This window comes from Castor canadensis, chromosome 1 (genome assembly GCF_047511655.1).
Source record: "Castor canadensis chromosome 1, mCasCan1.hap1v2, whole genome shotgun sequence".
In the NCBI taxonomy this organism is placed as follows: Eukaryota; Metazoa; Chordata; class Mammalia; order Rodentia; family Castoridae; genus Castor; species Castor canadensis.
Genome location: NC_133386.1, coordinates 31,859,271 through 31,878,309, shown reverse-complemented (window position 1 = coordinate 31,878,309; position 19,039 = coordinate 31,859,271). Strand labels below are relative to the sequence as shown.

At 34.9% G+C, this 19,039-nt stretch overlaps 1 protein-coding gene across 4 annotated transcripts in view; it reads right to left on the bottom strand.

Annotated features, from left to right (window-relative positions):
• Nucleotides 1-19,039, bottom strand: part of Med23 (mediator complex subunit 23) — a 41,985-nt gene that overhangs the window by 17,080 nt on the left and 5,866 nt on the right. For 3 of the 4 annotated variants that reach the window (XM_020186864.2, XM_074074543.1, XM_074074549.1), the window contains 11 exons: nt 17,484-17,585; nt 16,980-17,049; nt 15,607-15,719; nt 13,511-13,606; nt 12,931-12,948; nt 7,670-7,870; nt 5,936-6,079; nt 4,502-4,647; nt 3,093-3,338; nt 1,437-1,579; nt 34-208 (listed from right to left, as the gene is read on the bottom strand). In XM_020186864.2, coding sequence (XP_020042453.1) covers nt 34-208; nt 1,437-1,579; nt 3,093-3,338; nt 4,502-4,647; nt 5,936-6,079; nt 7,670-7,870; nt 12,931-12,948; nt 13,511-13,606; nt 15,607-15,719; nt 16,980-17,049; nt 17,484-17,585 — 1,454 coding nt within the window. The remainder of the gene's footprint in view (nt 1-33; nt 209-1,436; nt 1,580-3,092; nt 3,339-4,501; nt 4,648-5,935; nt 6,080-7,669; nt 7,871-12,930; nt 12,949-13,510; nt 13,607-15,606; nt 15,720-16,979; nt 17,050-17,483; nt 17,586-19,039) is intronic. The other variant, XM_020186865.2, reaches the window with a different exon arrangement.

The following is a 19,039-nucleotide window of genomic DNA, read 5'->3' as shown; positions in this document are numbered from 1 at the left end:
ATCTAAAGCCAAAGCAATTGTTAATGAGCTCACCAAAGATGGAGCTGATTCTGGTTGGTTTGTGCAACTGCAGCCAAAGTATGAAGATGACTCAGGAGTTGAACTCTATAATGAGGCTGAATATGGTGCATCCGATAGCTGAACATCTCAAGAAGTGTGTGCAAGATTCCCCATGCATGAGACTTGAAAACAGTAGGTAAGAGCTGACCTGGAAGAAGAGGACAATTCAGGGCAACAGTTACTGAAAGTGTGCATCAAAACGTATCTGAAGAAAGCCATAGTGAGTAAAAAGTATTAAAATATACACATAGACACAAATACACATATTTTCTCCTTGAATTGTAAGTAAAAAACAAAATCCAGATCCAACTATAATACAAGTGTTTTTTTTTCTTTCTGGAATTTGACAACTGAGACTGAAGTTAATCTGGTAAAATAAAATGAGACAAGATATGAAGAAAAATTATTCTGTCAAACCTTCCTCACTTCTCAGTTACCTTTTAAGTTATTTTTAGAAAGTGAATATTCCCAAGCTTTTGAGGCTTTTCCTTTTTTTTCTTTTTTTGTGGTGCTGGGGATTGAACCCAAAGTTACATGCAAGCTAGGGAAAGGGAAAGTGTTCTACCACTGAGTTACATTCCCAGCCCAAAGTTTACTTTTTTTTTTCTTTTGAGATCAGGTCTCATTACACTGTCCAGGCTGTCTCGAATTCATGGACTCAAGTGATTCTCCTGCCTCAACATCCTGAGTAGCTGGGATCACAGACATGTACCACTATGCCCAGTCTAGGTTCACTTTTAATGAAAAAATCATATCACACCTCTCCTTGTTCCCTTCCTGCCTCCTAAAAAAGTTATATTCAACTCCCAATTACCTGGGAAGAAGAGTTAACTGTGTGAAATTAAAATTATACTGCATTGGTTAAAAGTCAGAATTAACCATGAATTAGAAGAACACTTTCATCTTAGAAAGCATCTATTATTTAGAACTGCTAATAACAGGCAGACATTATAAGGTGTTCTGAAATGTAGGAAAACTCCTTACTTATTGTCAGTCAGACTTAGCACTCTCTAGAGAACAGCACTGCTGAATTTATTTGCATGAGGACAAGGACCATGTCCACCCTGCTCATTGAGTCCCAAGTAAACTAGCATACTACCCTCTTCTCACCATGTTGCTGAAAAATGTCACTCACTTCCCTAACAGCCACCAATGAGCAATGTATCTCCCTATTCCTTGTTTTTATTTTTTCTCTATACCATGCATCTCCTGACATATTGCATGTTTCATTTATTTGCTTTTTTATTTGTCCCTCTCATTAGCAGGGAAGCCCCATGATGGCAATGACTTTTGCTCACTGCTGCATCCCCAGCACCTGGAAGAGTAACCACTGAATTGATGAATCAGTTAAAAGATATAAACACCAGAGTCCTTACTGATAAATCCTTTGATGCCCAAGGACTCTATTTCCATATAGACCAATAAACGGCTATAAGTTTCCACCAGGGCTGGAGCCAGCGCAACACTGGATTTTGCATGAGCAAGTTTTATCACTCTGGTTGCAATGCTGTGAATAAGGCTGAGGAGGGGAAAAAAAAGGAGAAAATAAAAACTTCCACTTTTTACATACATATAGGGGTTATTCTACTTGACAGATAACTTGGTACAAATCTCAATCAAAATGTTTCAAATGGACTTGACTCATTTAACACATTTAAGCTATGTGGGCCACGTGGTTATGACGTACTGCATAACTGGAAATGAATTCTGGTTTCTACAGTGCTTACAAGCCAGGGAGTGTACAGTGTAATTCCTCTGCTTATGGAAAAACAAACTTTAGGTACAAATAGGAAGAAACATGCTTGAGTGCTTTTAGTCCGTTTTTCTTCTTCAAATATGTATCTAAGTACATTTGAGGAATTAAACAGTTTTTGCCACAGAATTATTTAAAAAATCACTGCTAAGACCCAAGCATAGGTTCTAAGAGGGTTTTGCTCAAATCTGTCACACAGGCAAGTGAAGCATACTATCACAATGTTTACCATTTGACATAAACATGGCTGTTCTAGAACCAATACTCCACCTGGAGATAAACAAATGTACTCATTCTGGCTTGCACAGTGCTAAGGTTGAGCCAGTAAAAAGCAGCAAGACCAGAAATAAAAATCTGCATTTCTAGTCCTTCTCAAAATCTTGAAAATGTAGAAACATCCTCCATTTTTCACACCACACAAATTCGCTAAACAGAGCATTGTACATTGGAACCCCATACCCTCTTCCACATATTCACGCCTCTGTGTGTGCTGACACCTGGCTTCCCATCATGCAGTGCCAGGCTTCATTCATCTACATCTCAGCTTGGCTCCTCTGAGCACGTGAAGTGCTACAATCACACCCAACAGAGGAGGCCTTGTCTGTGTTTTAGAAAACATAAGGACAACTCCAAAAGTATACCTATGTGTAATTAAAATAGTAAAGCCTTCAACTTTCTATATTCCTGGACCCACAATTCTTCCAGAAAACTGTTTTATAAAAATGCAAGTAAGAAAAAAGTTGAAAAGAAGATGTAATAATGCATGGTACAGTGCCTGCCATAAGGACAGTTTTCATCATTTTATAATATGAAGACACTGCAAAAATCTACAATGTGCAACAGCGCAAAACTGGCTAAATCATCATATATAGTCTCATAAAAACTGCAGCAATTCAAAAAATTATTTTTGGAAAGCACTGTACCCAAAATGGTGTTTAATATACAAAAAAACCATGATAAAATAGCCCATTTTTGTCAGCAACAAACAAGTTCATATTTATTAATTAAAAAAAAGACTAATGAAATACACACTAAAAGATTTTACCACGATTATCTCTTATGAAAGGATTATGGCAATTATCTTCTTTGCACTCATTTGTATATTCTACAAGTCCTATAATTGACAATATTCACAGTATTGTAACAAAATAAATCTATTTCTTATTGTACCTGACCACATACACTTGTGCATGTGTATACATACAATCATGAAATCAAGGTTTATAATATACTGTTGTCAACTTCTCGATATGGGGCCAAAAAAATAAAAAGAACACACCTCATTTTGGCATGAACTGTCAGTGAATCCAGGAGGTTCATTGGTAAGGGAGTTATAGATCCTGAAGCTAAACAACTTGTTCCAGGAAGAGGTATTTTCATAATTCCGTTTCCATAAATAGTTTCTACCAGAGCTCCCATGGGTAATGTAAAACACTCTGAATTTGTAGAGTATGCATTACACAACAGGGCAATCTTATAGTCATTCATCTGTAAACTTTTATTTCTTAGACTCTGCTGTAGAAACCTAAAAATTCATTCATTAAACAGAAAAAATAAAAATAATTTCCATGAGGTTAACTTGTACTTTAAAAAGTTCTATCTTTATTCCTGTAGATGTTGCACTTTCTGTGAGAAATACAGAGTAGAACAATGAATTTCTAAGTCTATACTTTTAAGTATACATTTCTAAGTAAATATTCCATGTATGATACTGCATTAGGCTGAGTTCTAGAAAATGAAGAACTTAGAAATCCATGAACTAAGTTTCTATTTATTGTCTGCTTAAACACAACACACAACATAGGTCTTCATTACTGATACCACCATGATGGGTATCTCCTGAAACGAAAGCCAAGAGGAACATGGAGCCAGCCTATTCCACGGTTTCCTATGAGAGATCTGGCAGTCCTCAGAAGTCGGAGCAGGGAAGTTCAGCTGCCCTTACAACACTGACTGAAGCACAGTCCTATTTAAGAAGGGCATCTCCTTTGAGTCATCACAGCTTTGGAAATCATGTAAAGGAGCAGGCCAGCCAGAGCAGCTCAACTGATTTTGGCAGCCCAGAAAATGAATGATATCTCCCTTAGATCACACTCAAATCGCAAGCACTTGAAAATTTTTAAGTATTTTCCCATTGATAAAAGTTAAGCTGAGCGTGGTGGTTCATGCCTGTAATCCCAGCTACTTAGGAGATCAAGATGGGAAGAGCTTGGTTTAAGTCCAGCCTGGGCAAAAAAGATAGTGAGATCCTATCTCAAATAACAAACCAGGCATGGTAGTTCATACTGTAGTCTCAGCTATGCAAGAGGCAGAAGTAGGAGGACTGTGGTCTGAGGTTGGCCTGGGCAAAAAAGTGGGAACCCTATCTGAAAATAAGCAAAAAGGACTGGGGGATGTGGTTCAAGTGGTAGAGAGATGGCCTAGCAAGCACAAGGCCCTGATAAGTGCAATGTATAAAAACAAAGACCAGTGTTGGAAAGAGAAGAAAAACACCTGTATATATAAGTAACATTAATCTAGTTCTTTTCTGATGTTGCTACTGGTCAATTTCTCTTGCTATCATATATACATATTAAATATTCACCTCATCTGCAGCAGGTGTGAGAGATTTCCAAACTTCACACAGACACTACTAATCTACAATTCCCATTTATAAATAAGAAAATTCCCAAGCAACAAATGACTTACTCATGGTGAAGCTTCAGGGAGTGAGGTATTGGAATCTGCAGCTTGGAGTTGTCATTCTGGGCTTTTCTATTGAGATGGATCCAAATGCACGTCATTGCAAACGCATGAGTAGACTGAGGTTTGTTAATATCAGGAACTGGGATACACTGGAAAGTAACCATTAACATGTTATAAGAAAGAAAGAAGTAATTGTATGTGTCTTCCTAATTCTATCTGGTATAGCTTTTTAAAAATCATTTTTTTTTAAAATTAAATGCATCACTTTGAAGTTATTAAATGTGATAAGTACGTTTGAAAACACGTTCTAAAAGCCTCACGCATACTTGTAAATTAATTTTTAACTGATGACATAAAACCCCAAACTACGTATTAATGAAGTGCCATGTGATGTTTTGATGCACAGTGTACATGTGTAATCAGGTTAAACACACCTGTCTCCTCAAACACTGATCACTTCTTTATGGTAAAACATTTAACATCCTGCCCTCAAGCTTTCTGAGATATACAGTATACAACTGTGATATACAGACACCTTACTGTGCAATAGCACCTTGGGACTTCTTACTCCTATGTAAATGGAACTTAGTATCGATCAATCAGTCTTTCTCCATGCCTATTGAAAGCATATCTGCTTTTCAAGAACATAAAACCTAAGAAATAGCCAGGTATGGTGGTGCATGCTTGTAGTTCCAGCACTTGGGAGGCTGAGTAGGAGGAGCTCAAATTCCATGCCAGCCTGGGCAACAGTGCAAAGTCCTCTCAAAAAAAAAAAAAAAACCTAAGAAATCTGCAATCTAAGTGACTATCTTAAACTTACTAAATATTGATGGCTGAAATGACAGGAATATCTGAAATGTGCTTTAAAATTGTCTAGCATAAACAAAAAATATAAGGAGGAAATATATAACAAGAATATTTCTAAGTGAGCAGTACATAGGGGTTTACTATTCCTTCATGTGTGTTTAAAATTTCCATAGAAAGTATTTCTAAAAGATGGCAATCATCAAAATGTGTCACATTTTACTCAAATACATTATATAACAGAACGGTGGGAAGGGGTGCATAGTGATACTTTATAGCTGTCAACAAAAATAGATAATGCACTTGTTATTTGGCCATTCAATGATGTTTATATATTAAGATGGTATTAGTGCTTTTTAAAACTGCAGACTTAATTAGAATGCTGAGAAAGAGCTTTCTGTACTAGATTCTCAGTGTGATTTAGGATAAACTTTAAAAATAATCTCACTTTCTTTATTTTACCTTCAGTTTTAAAAGACCTTGAATAACCAGACCATGATCAGGGTTAGTCACAAAATTGGGGAAAGTAATTCACCAAATCCAGTGCTCTTTTTACAAAATCACACACACACATAAAATCCTTAAATTGACATAATTCACTCATCACACTGTTAACTATTCGCAAAAACTTACCTCTTTTTCTGGGTACAGAAGATCAAAGAGCTTCATGACAGGGAGAAAATCACCTAGTGCATTTTTCTGAATACTTCCAGAAATAAACTGCAGGAGGACCCACATCAGATGATCTCTGCCTTTAATCAGTCCTCGCCCTGCTAACTGTAAAAGAAGTTTAAGTACAAATGCAAACACAACTACTTAAAAATATGAATGAAGAAAGCTATGAGGATTTTTGTTTGTTATCTTAAAGAGAAATGCTGGTTGTTATGGTTTCAATCTTAAATGCTCCCCAAAGGGGCCCGGAAGATAAATGCTTGGCCCTGTTGATGAGACTGTTGAGAGATGGTGAAACATGTTAGGTCAGTAGGGCATGCCCTTGAAGAAGAGATTAGGGTATGGGCCCCTTTCTCTCTCTCTCTTTCTGCTTCCTGGCCACCATGAGGTAAATAGGTTTCCCACTCCTGTGTTCCCACACAAAAAAGTCACTGTTTTAGAACATAATTAATCAGTCATATGTACATGAGAGCAAAGCTCAATACAGGATGATTTTACTAAAACTATCTCATCAAAACATTAAGTACTTTACTATATCAAAAGATGCATTTTTTAAAAAATTTAAAATCTTTAAAGACTGGTTATCATAAAACACTAGTATACTCGAGATCATATAGAAATCAATGGTGAGGGGAGGGGTGTGATGGCTGAAAGGATTTTAACAACTTTCATAAAATTTTCCATCAGATACTCCATGCTGCAGAGATGTTATAGATGCAGCATTTATTCTTTTCTCATTCAGGTGTCTAAAACCCTATGATTAAACCCAGTTCATTCCACAAACTTACTCTTCCACTTGTCTTAACTTTCTTGGATTTACTGTCCTATCATTCTATTCATTACCAAAGTAGAACCCAATGAGTGAGCTCCGCCTCCTGTTACTCACTCGGTTACATATCATTTGCCTACTCCTATGCAACATCAGTATACCTGGTCTCTAGCTCTTACTCTGTCTCCTGGTTTAGGCCTCTAGCATCTTTTACCTACCCCATTGCAATGTCTCCCTTCCTAATTTCCTTGCCTCTATTTTTGGCTCCAACTATCTCTATACAATCAACTTCCTTCATGGAGCCATTAGCAATAATTTTTCCAACTTTTATATGATGTCATTTCCCCTTATTGCCACCAGAAGAAAACCTAAGCCCCCATGGCTGTAAAAAGTTCTCCATGTCTGTCCTTGCCTATCTCATATCAATACTTTTCGGTGTATTTTTTTTCCAGTTCTCATATACCTCTGTACCTTTCCAAGTGATACTATCACCAGGAAAACATTTTTCTATCTTTTTCTCTTGGCAGTATTCCTCCTTCAATTATAGGCTGAAAGATCTTATAAGCTGTGGGTATGGCTCTATGGTAGAGTGTCTGCTTTAAAGATCGCATTGAGAAAACTATTCTTGATGCCTTCATTGATGACTACTTTTATTATAATAAAATTGTTTGTTCATATATTCCCCAGTTAGGTAGTCCTTATGGATAAAAAGTGCCTTTTCATCTTGTATCCTCTGGACCTTGCATTGTGAATGACTAAATCCCGTTTTACATTTGTGCAAAGTTAAGAAACCATAAAAATGCTGAACAGACAGAAATTATGGTTCTAACTTCTGTCCCTGCTGAAATCAGTACGCAGTGCCCAAACTGGTCTACAACATACTAGTCAACAGGTGAAGTGGCTCTGACTGAAAGATCTGGTCATACCTTCTGATGAAGAGAAAGGACCATATGTGGAAAACTGGCAAACTGGAAAAGCACAAAGAAAATGAGCTGACTTGAAAGATGCTGCCACAGGAGTTGGCTTGTTCCGCCATCGTCAAACTTCTCCTCAGTCTCGGACCGCTCCATGGCATATACCACCAGATCCACCAACTGGTCCTCCAGCACAGGGCAACGCTGTTTCTGCTGTAGGGCAGAGATTAAATACAGTATTCCAAAAGCCTCCTGGTTAGTTTCAGAAGTCACCAGCTAATGGGCATTAATTGTAACAAGAGGCTGAGAAGCATGGAATGAAGTTGAACTTAAGAAGTAAAGGTTAGATTTAGTGTATTAAAGCTGCATCATGCAACATTATCACAGAGGGAAGAGTTTCATGAAAAAAATCACTTTTTTAGGTCTCCCATGAAATAGATCTCCACTATCTTTACACTTTGTCTACAGACATAGTTGCTTTAATTTGACAAAGGACACTCATGGCACAGTAAAAAGTTTTGCTATTTATCTTTTTTGAAAACTGTTAATATTCTAAAAGGCATATGAAATGAGAAAAGCAATATTAAAATTTGCAATCTAACTTAAAAGCGGAAAATCCTGATTTTCCATGGATTACATACTGAGAAAGATCAAATGAAGCAGTATGTGAATCCATGTATTTTAAAGTAACAACCCCAAGTTTACACCACCAATGTAAACAGAGGTAACCTGACGTAGCTGCCAGATTGCTCCATGTCTGTTTTTTGATGTGTAGCAATAATACTGATACCGAATGGAAACTTCTTCCACAATTAAACTGATTTCAACATTAATTTCTGTTCTTCCCCCCAGAACCCAAACATAATGCAGCTTTAATTTTAAATTAGACCATTTTAAAATCTAAAACAAGAAAAAGAATTGTTTTAAACACTAAAAATGAAAATGCAACTTCCCTTTCTAGAGGCAAAAAGATTTGTGCTTTTTAAAAAGTGATTTTAAAAACATATGTTTACCAAAAGAAGTATGTTAAGCCGTATTTTAAAAGGCACTTCATTTTTCCTTTAGAAATATGTTATATTACTTAGTAGCAGGCAGTTGGAAGCCTTTCTTGTGAATACAATGACTAAATATAGATGCTTTTCCCCTAAACTTTAGATGTAATTATCACTCTTTTGCCATGAAAAAGGGATATGATTTCTTCAATTTTAGAGAAAAAATGCAAAATGGGGACAAATTTGGGAATAAACATAACATAATGAATTGCATCCCCTCTTTTGCATGCTCTTTGCCAGCTCCAAATTGTAAAGCTCCAATATAGCTGCACTTTCTTAAAGCATGCAAGTAAACAAACATCTATCCAAAACAGTAAGCATCAATGGTTTTCTTATTTTTTTCAAAAACACAAGGCCATGATCACAGTTCAACCACATTACAGGTTTACAAATAGCGATATTAACACCACCAGTTGAGACTACAGTACTTTTCCTCCAAATGTAATTATAATTATGAAGCAGAGCAAAGTGCAACAGACAACACTACAGACTATTTCTTAAATCAGCATGCAAAACTACTGTGTACAGGGCTTGAAATTCACTAGTTCTGCCAACCACCAACAACCTAAGAAATGTGTCAGACAACACAAATTTAGAGTGAAATCATTCAAAGTATACAAGAGTCAGAAAAATTTGTGAAAAGAAGTAAAGCCAGGATTTCCAGTAGGAATTTTTCAATAGTGATGGGAATTTGCTTCTAGTTTGGAGACTAGCCAACTTGTCATCTATTTTTTTCAATTTATGGTGGTCTTTCATCAATCTACTTAAGGAAAAAATAGCAAACTAAATAAAACTGGTATTTAGCACTTGAGTCACTTTGGAGTATGCTTTTTGTAATATTAGTTATTTGTTTTAAAAAACTGCATTTTCATCTACATGTACTTAGGCATGTCCTGATGATCATACAGTTAATGATTCAAAGTGGAATGCTAAAAGTACTAAAATTTTGACATAGTAAAAACAGTTAGGAAACTTACAGTTAAAACTGATGATCTTTTAGTATATGCCATGGCTCACAATTACCCCCAACTTTTCTAGTAAGAATTAAATTCATCAGTAATATCTACTGTACCTAAACCCTGTATATTATGGTAGCAAAACATCTATCAGGCTTAAGTATAAATTTCCCAGGTGTTTTTGATTAAAGTCAAGGATAGTTCTCAAACCAAGTTTAAAGACAGCCTTAAACATGTTGCTTTGTTTATCTGCAATGTAATAAAATGATATCAAAAAAGAAAGGTCTGAAATATAAAATGAACTGTGTGCTACTTTCAAATAGTAAGTTTTACTTTAGTTTTCAATTACTAAAAAGTAGGTACAATAAAATTAAGACTCTTTACCACAAACCAGATTATTTTATAAAGTGGACCAAATGAACATTTGTAAATCTGATTTATAAATAAAGTTTAATTATCAATAACTAGGCCAAGCTAATTCTACAAGTCAATGGATGCTAGGCCAGTGGCTATTTATATCCTGTTTTCTGAAAGCATTCCTAAACTTCAAAATATTGCCATATAAAGTTTAATTATTTTAGTTTATACCTATATGCATGTTTAGTTCAAACATGTTTTCACAGTGAGAGCATCTCAATTCAAATTTTTAACAATTCTATTTCCACATAATGGTCCAAATTCTATTAGAGCCTATTTTAAATTGTCAGCTTTGGTAAAAGTTAAAAATCAGGCCCAAGACATTAATAAAACCATTAACACTCCCTCCCTCCCCACCATGCCCTGATTCTGTCCCAGAGCTATTTCAACTGGTAAATGGCAATGTTTTTCAGTATTATCTCATATCCTATACTGAGTGGTACTTGACACTTATTTCATATAACAGTTCTGGCACTGCTTTTGCAATAAAAGTTTAACACATTGTACTCAAGAGGACTTAAGTTAGTTCTAACTCATTTCAGTACTCTAAAAGTAATATTTATTCAGAACAAGTTGGGAGGAGAAAATCTCTTTCAGTGCTATTTACCAATTGTTTGCCTTAAGGAAGGAAACTACCAATCAGAACCAGGGCCTTATGCCAGTTAATAATTTTAAAAACTATTTCAAAGAACTGAGTGATTAGTTTAAGATAGTAGTCAGAGTTCATATAAGCCAAATAAGAGCTTGAGGAGTGTATGTGATTTGTGATACTTTTATTCACCAGAAAGAAAATATAAACTCTCATGTAAACACATAATACAAAATTTTTCCACTGTGAGTTTAAGTTCAACACTCCACCTTGTAAGCCATACAACTGGGTTATTTATGACCATTTGAATGTGACCAATTTTTGGATAAAATATGGCCTGATTCCTACTGGAAAATGCCATATGGACAGGTCTTAAAAAGGTTTCAAGCTTTAAGTAAATTATTGCAGTGCTAGAGAAAGGACAAGAAAGTATAGTACAGGATATAGCTCTGTAATGATAAAAGATGCAATAAGATGACTTGGTTATTTTAATCATATGCTTTTTATACTGTGCGTTCTCATTTTGTATTCTACTTTCCAGTAGGTAAAAATAATGTATCAAGGTAAATTCAGCATATTATCTTCCATCTGTAAGTCCCCTCACTATAGTTTCCTATGGAAATAATTACTGATGGATTGTGAAATTTTGACAATGTTTACTACAGTGGGACCAATACTAATAATGTTCTGTCAGCATTTCCATTATAAACTTTATTTTTTATGGATTTATGTCTTAGTCATAAACTTTTTTTATGTTGAAACTTATTATTGAAATGATCAGATCAGAAACACTATTCACAGAATGATTTAGTTAATTTCTACTTTGAGAAGAGCTGCCCCCAAGAAATAAAGCTATGGACAGCTAAAGGCATCTGGGGAAAGGTATCTGCAGCTCTGATAACCATGGGCACATTTTCCACCAAACTGCAAAAAAATTGAGCCACATATGATTTAAAGTTCATTGTAAAAATTAGTTTTAAGACAAAGCATGAAGTATTCTTCCAAAGTTAACTGAATACTTACCTCTAACTCAAGTGAAAGTTGATCAGAATTAATGACTTGATATTTAAGATGTTAAAATGACAGATTATATGAGGTAACTGTCAGATACTCTAAGTGAAGCAGTTTCAGTTTCACATGTACAAAAGCTTGTCCAAATAAGAAAACTTGGTAAATTTTTCAGAAGAAAAAACTCAAAATAATAAAAGAGATATTGCTACTAGGGTGAGGTTTGGCATGCAAAGTTTCAACACTGAGCAAGTTTTATGGCCAAGCTATATGTCCTTAAAAATAGGGCTTTATAAATGGAAGCACTGGCACAACCTTCACTATAGTATTGCAAACAGTAACGCTATTTTATATAACCTAGACAAGAATGTCTTTTTATGATAAAAAAAAAAATCTGGTCTATTTTAATATGTTGGGCTCAAAAATTTTTAACAAAAATAAATGGAACCACTATTTTGCTTAAAATCTCAAAGGTGAAAAGTCCTGGAACAGACTTGGGACTATGTAAGAGTTTGGCTTATAAAGTATGGCCATAGTGTTTTCCCTGCTGTACGTGAGCTTCATCCAAGAGGAGCCCACTCTAGGAGCAGGACACATCTGGCAAAGACTCTCAAAGAAGGGTGTTTGTCAAGAGGTGTGGGGGTCACCTAAGAACATGACATTTCTTAGTCAATCCCCATGATTCCAAAAAAGCCTTTCCTGTATAAAGCTTACCACTCCAACTGTTTAAAAGCAGCATATTTCTATTAAAATGCTTTCTTCTCTTTTTTTGTTTTGTTTTTATTTTTTTTTAAGGTAAAGCAATTTAAGTATTTTTTGTTGTTGTTATTGTTGTTTATTTGCTTATCTTCATAGTTTGGAAAGACAGAAGCTACCACAAATCTTTCCATCTCTGAAAATTCCATTAGGCTAGCTGTAGCCCTAAAATATGGAAATAATAAAATGGAGTGGGAAGAAAAACAATCCATCAAAAAGTGACAGGCTTTATTGAGTGCCAGGTGTTGTCTTTTTCTTTAAAAAAAAAAATATAAAAAAAATATAAAAAAACAAACACCAAAAAAACAAAAACAAAAACCATCCACCAAAAATAACTCTCATATCCCAAGAAGAAATTTTTTAGTGGCCTTGGTCTCAGCATGGTCCTGCCAATTTCAAGCCCCGACCATACACGTATTCTCTAAATGGAATCAGTGGCTACAAAGCGGCCAGCGTATCGTTAGTCACAATACAACAGTAAGGTTGTGAACATACCTGAGCAATGTTCAAGGTCTAGAGCATTGGAGGATGGGCAGGACAAGACAGGACAGAACAAAAATAAAGGAAGAAAAAAAGAAAAGACAAAACAGTGACTATGAGGCCAGCCTCAAGGAACCCAGAGTCAGCACAAACCCTCCCACATGCTAAACCACCAAAAACAAACACACACCAAAAAGGGAAAAAAAAAAAAAAAAAAAAGAGTCAGCAAGGAGGCCACACTGAAGATACCAAGGGTTATAAAAATAGACACCCAAACAATAAAAAAAAAAAGTTAAAAAATTATGGTTAAGTCATGTGTAGGTTTCTCTGGCAAAAGGTATACTTGAAACTGGCCTTATAGAAAAAAAAGCAATGCAAAACAAACCAACTTTAAAAATATCTCCTTTTTAATTTAAACATTCTTAAAGCAATATATAAATGATAGAAACAATACACTGTTTAATAAATTACATCCTAAAAGAAAAGTCATCAAAGAATTCTTAACTGTTTTGCTCAGTTAGCTATAGCAAAGAAAAGAGAAAAGAATAGTGCAGATTCTATGCAGACTTTATTGGTTTCCAGCATAGTACAGTACCTGCTTATTTAAACCTAGCATATTGCAGACCATATCCCTGGAATAAGGCTGTTCCAATACATATCTCAACAAAGCAGTCTGTGGTTCAAACAGATCCTTTAAAGAAAATAAAGAAAAATTATTGCTTCAAGGTCAACATGGAAGTTAATTCAAATTATTTGAAATTGAGATTAAAAAATCTTCTAAAGGTACTTGTTACCTTCCCATAGTAGGCAGAATCTAGTGGAAAAAAATTATAGGATTTTAGTACTTACAGGTAATCTGTTCCCATCGCTTATTTGAAAACTGTGAAGGGACTTTTCCAAAGCCATGCACAAAGTAAACATAAAGAGGACACTAGAACCAGATCTTTCAACCCTCCTTCCCCAGTGTACGTCCTACTCTATCTTCCTGAAAACATAAAAGCTTTATCTTTTCCATTTTAGACTCTCACACTAAAATGTCAGTTTTACAGTGTCAATTTTGAGATATCAATGAATATAGATTTTTGTCCTAGGTGATACTATTTCTTAGATATACAGAAGCTGCATTAAGATCTTTTCTGTGTGAAAATCTGATAGTCAATGTTCCAGAAGCATTTCTAGGCATTTAAGTATACAATTTCTGAAAACCAAATTCAGTACATTTAAAAATAAGATCTTTTTTTGAAGTTTTCAGCCACTACTTCTAAATAACAACCTGAATGTTTTTCTAGTGTCTTGAACATATGATCAGTCCCTTATTTCCCTAATAAGATTGCCAAAATAGCTTCTTAGCATTTAAATGCATAAACTTTTAGAGAAAATGATGAAATAGCTATTTTTGCCTACTTATATGTTAACTTAGCTGACCCATACTTAAAACATGTTAATTTACAACTATTAACATGTTTTAAGTATGTTTTAACTTGGATTTATTAAATATATTAAGTTACAAAGGTTTTGTTCTGAGTTTATTCTAGTTCTTTCACGCGTACTTTTTGAGTTCTCTAATTGTTTTCTAGAATACCTCATTTTCACTTCTGTGTTGCTGGAGACAGTGTTTTGATACATTCAATGAAAAGTTTATCTCAAATACCACTTGTATAATGTTAGCATTGTTTTATTTTTTTATAGGTCTCTTGGGTAGATGGAAGAAAAGTAGGAAGATGAAAACACTGGATGTGCTGATTTTTAAGATAACCTTTTAAAAACTGGACTATTAAAACTGTGAGGTCGAAAACCTTAGGGAAAGTTACTGCATTAAATTTCTTAAACTTCTTTTTCTTTTAAATGGATCCCTTTCAGACTATAGTCTCTTTCAATTCACCCTGGCTTTCTGAATGTGTTTACTGTTCCTTTCTTCATTTTAGTAGTAAAATATCTGTGACTGTGACAGGAGTGTGAGTATATAAGCACTCACTTCAAATACTAATTTTAAAGGAGTCCTTGGGCCTTTTAAACACAGAATCAGTGTTTTATATACAAGTTTTATAACAAGAGTTGGTATAATATGGATATAGTTGTACAAAGAGCAACTATATTTAAAAAAATATCAGTACAATCAGCAAGACTGATCATTAACACAATAGCTTAGAGGAGTGGTATACCTGAAAGGAAAAAGTTTCAAAATATCAGTGATTAAAAAAAACACACCTCTTCCTTTTGGAATTAAACTTAAAAATGTGACTTTAGATAATCCCATCAGTCTTAAGGAAAAAATTTTCTCCTTAGAAATCTAAGCAAAGAGGGATGGAGAGTTTCCAAACACTTTCTTACAAGGGTAGATACCAACACTATTCCCAACTTTGGAGAGGACAAACAAGTTAACAGCACAGTAGTTAAAAGTATAGATTCTGGAGTCAGACTGAGTTCAAATCCTGGCTCTTCTACTTTTTACATGTAGGGCCTTACTAGGAAATTTAAAATTTAAGTTTTCTGTCTACAAGTACTTTACCACTGAAGCACAAATACACAAACCACAGAGTATATCTGGATAGTGGGGATGACATGATACACCATAAACTATCTTCCTTTAAAATTTCCTTTTCCAGACTATGAAGAGACAATTTGTCATCACACACCTTACAATGTAGGATGTTACATGAACCAAGAGCTCCATTAAATTTAGCAACATACCTTATCATATGGCAAAAGGCCTTTCAAAGGAAAACGAAGAGTTGCTGGATCCAATTTCCATGAATTACAAATAGCACCTGAGTTATTTACAACTGGCAGAAGACTGCAACGGCCTGTATGTATTACAAAAATGTTTTCAAGTAAATGTGTCAATAGCAGTGCCAGGCCCTTCATTCACCCCACAAATATTTAATGAATATATATGCTTAAGCAAGTATGGGAATTCTCTTTGTGTTTAATCCAGATGGTTGAAGATCAATTTATGCAGAGCTTCCAAACTCAAAAATGTTGCATTTTATTCAAGTATGTATGGCAGAGGTCAGCAAACTATTATGCATGGGCCAAATCTAGCCTACCATCTGCATTTGTAAAGTTATATTGGAATACAGCTGCTTTTGCAATAGAAAAGTAGAGTTGAGTAGGGCTACAGATTTTAGTATACACAAAGCTTAAAATCTTTACAAGATGGTCCTACACAGATAAAGTGTGAGATCTCTAATCTAGAGATCTAGGTCAACATGATAAACTTCATACAGAATATTCCTAGAGGCCTTAAATGTACCATATAACCACTAGCTCACATATCTAATTGCTTAATGAATACTGTCACCTGGATGTCTCACAGGCCTCTCAAGCTCAATATATCTCAAGTTGAACTCAACATCATCTTTCTCAAAACCTGCTTCACTTCCACAATTCCTTAAATGATATCATCAATATCCACTCAGTTACAAAAGCCAGAAGGCTCAGGATTACCTGTCAAGTGTTTGGTTAGTTTATTTTTATTCATCCAGTGTTTACAACAGCACTGTCTCAAAAAGAAGTGCTCAATACATGATCACTAAATAAATAGTGGTCTGTGTTCTCAGTCAGTTCTGGGGACACTGATTTCTAAAAATAATTCAGAAATGTATTTGGGCAGTGCAAAGATTTGTCAAATCACATGGTTATTTTTAAAAGATTAGAGAATTAAACAAAATACGAGACAATGGAAAAGTAAATGAATGGAATGAAGAGCAAGTGTGAATCAGAATGGGCTGGTTAAGCTGATACCCTCAGATACTGTGGACACAGAATTGACCAGCTGACATTTCTGGTTGCCTTGAGATTAAAAAGGGTTTCTAAACATCAGGAAACACAACTCCTAGAATAATTTTATCTGAGTGTAGACCCATTCCACACAGTTGCTTTTCTCTTCCTACACAAAATACCTGAAAAGAAATATAAGGCTAATAAAGCTCCTAGAGAATTACTGAAATAAAAAGCTAAGAGATGGACATGTACAAGACCATCCTTTAGCTTTGTTCAACAGTGAGAACACTAAAAATAAGTTACAATTAATTGTATTTTAAATTAGAAAATTAAAATCCTACCACAAATGGAGTTTATCCTTGCTGTGGGCCTGAAGGTATCTACAAAGTCTGATACCAGGTTTCCAAGTAACTAAAAAAAAAGAGAGAAAATTTAAAACTGACATCAAGATTCAAGATTACCCAAAGAGTGATCATTTTCATAAATAACACACGCACGCGCACACACACACACACACACACACGTGTGAAGAATTATTTCTCAGAGATTAGTTCTCTTTTTCTTCCTCCCAAACAATTACTTACCTATCCATCTGTCCCTGAATTAAACCTAGTCATACCATCACATCCTTAGCTAACTAATGTAAGTATCTTTTTTAACTCATGTTGCATAAAAACTGTCTCACTGGGTCACCAGAGAAATTAAAGAAATACATTGTGATAAAAAACACGTTACTTAAGAATAAAAGTAACAATTTTTAAAACATTAAACTTTATAAACAATAAGATTAATATAATCTTTTGATAAAAATATCTATTAAAATTTTTGGGAAATGTAAAATTTACCCAGTGTGGAAGTTTTCCCTCAGGATAAAGTTTCCTGATCTCTGTGACTGCAAAATAGGCTGGTAATAAGCAGGCATTTCTTTCCAAGATATATGCTATAACCTAAGGAAAACAAAAGAGCACCATTCTTAACTAGTCCCACATCAAAGCCCTTTAAATACAACAAATGGCAATAACAACAACAAGGAAAATGCTAAGATGTACAAGGCATTTTGGCGGGGAGATAATGGCCAATTAAGTTTAGTTAATCAGATATGAGAAATAACTTCAAAAACCTATGACACATCATGGTGACTATAGTTAAGAATGATTCAGATTATAATATATATATACATGGAAATATCATAACGAAACACCCTGTATAGCAACCTTAAACAGACAAAAATGTCATTTTTTTTTTTTTTCCCCAAAAACAGAGAACAGGAAGGCAAAGTAGGTCCTGTCTGGGGGTTGGTACCAGTGGGAGGGAAGAAGGATATAAGGAAAGGAGGCAGGAGGGTGAATATGGTAGAAATATTATGTACACACGCATGTAAATAGAAAAATGTGACCTGTTGAAACTATTCCAGGAATGCGGGGAGGGGGTGAATTTGACTATGATATATTGTAAGAAGTTTTGTATGTGTTACAATGTGTCCCCAGTACAACAATAATAATAAAAGAACAACGTATTTGATACAGTAAGCCTGTTTTATCTGTGGAATTATTACATGTGGGTTTATTACCAAGTGTGATCAAAATACATACATACATACATAATTAAAAGAAAATTATAAAACAAAATTTTAAAGTTCCATATGCACTTATGCAGCTCAGTGGATATGGACAAGTTCTCAGTCAGTTCCATATTAGCATCAGTTGTGTTTTAAATTGTGTGATTTGCAGAGTGTTTCCCTTAATTTCGTGAAAATACACCTCCCAAAAAAAGCAAATAGTGCCCCCAAAGCAAGGCAAAAGCGAATGTGCTTAATTTATACGATAAAGTGAAAATTTTAGATTTGTGGAAAGGGTAGCCGATCTCCAGCAGAAGTTGGGTGCATTATGAGAAAAAACAATCAATGAACTCTATGCACCCTAAGCATTTGTAGTTTTTCTTCAACAGTGGTGTCCTTAGAACCATATGCCCACAGATATCACGGGTCATCTGTACTTGAAAACTGCTGAGTAGACGTTAAGTACTCACATCAGAGGAAAAAGAAAAACTGTGGGATAATCTATATCAGCCTGACTTAGCCATTCCACATGTACATATAAATACACACAATTTTTACTTGCTAATTAAAAAAACAATGGAGATATTTAATGGATTTACTGAGTTAAAATATTAGAATAAAAGAATCTTCTTAAAGAATATTAAAAGTATTATATATCAAGCCGAGCTCTGGTGGCTTATGCATATAATCTTATCTACTCAGGAGGCAAAGATCAGGATGATCATGGTTTGAAGCCAGTCCGGGCAAATAGTCCACGAGACCCGTCACAAAAATAGGGCTAATGGAGTGGCACAAGGTGAAGGTTGAGTTCAAGCCCCAGTACTGCAAAAAAAACCCCCAAAA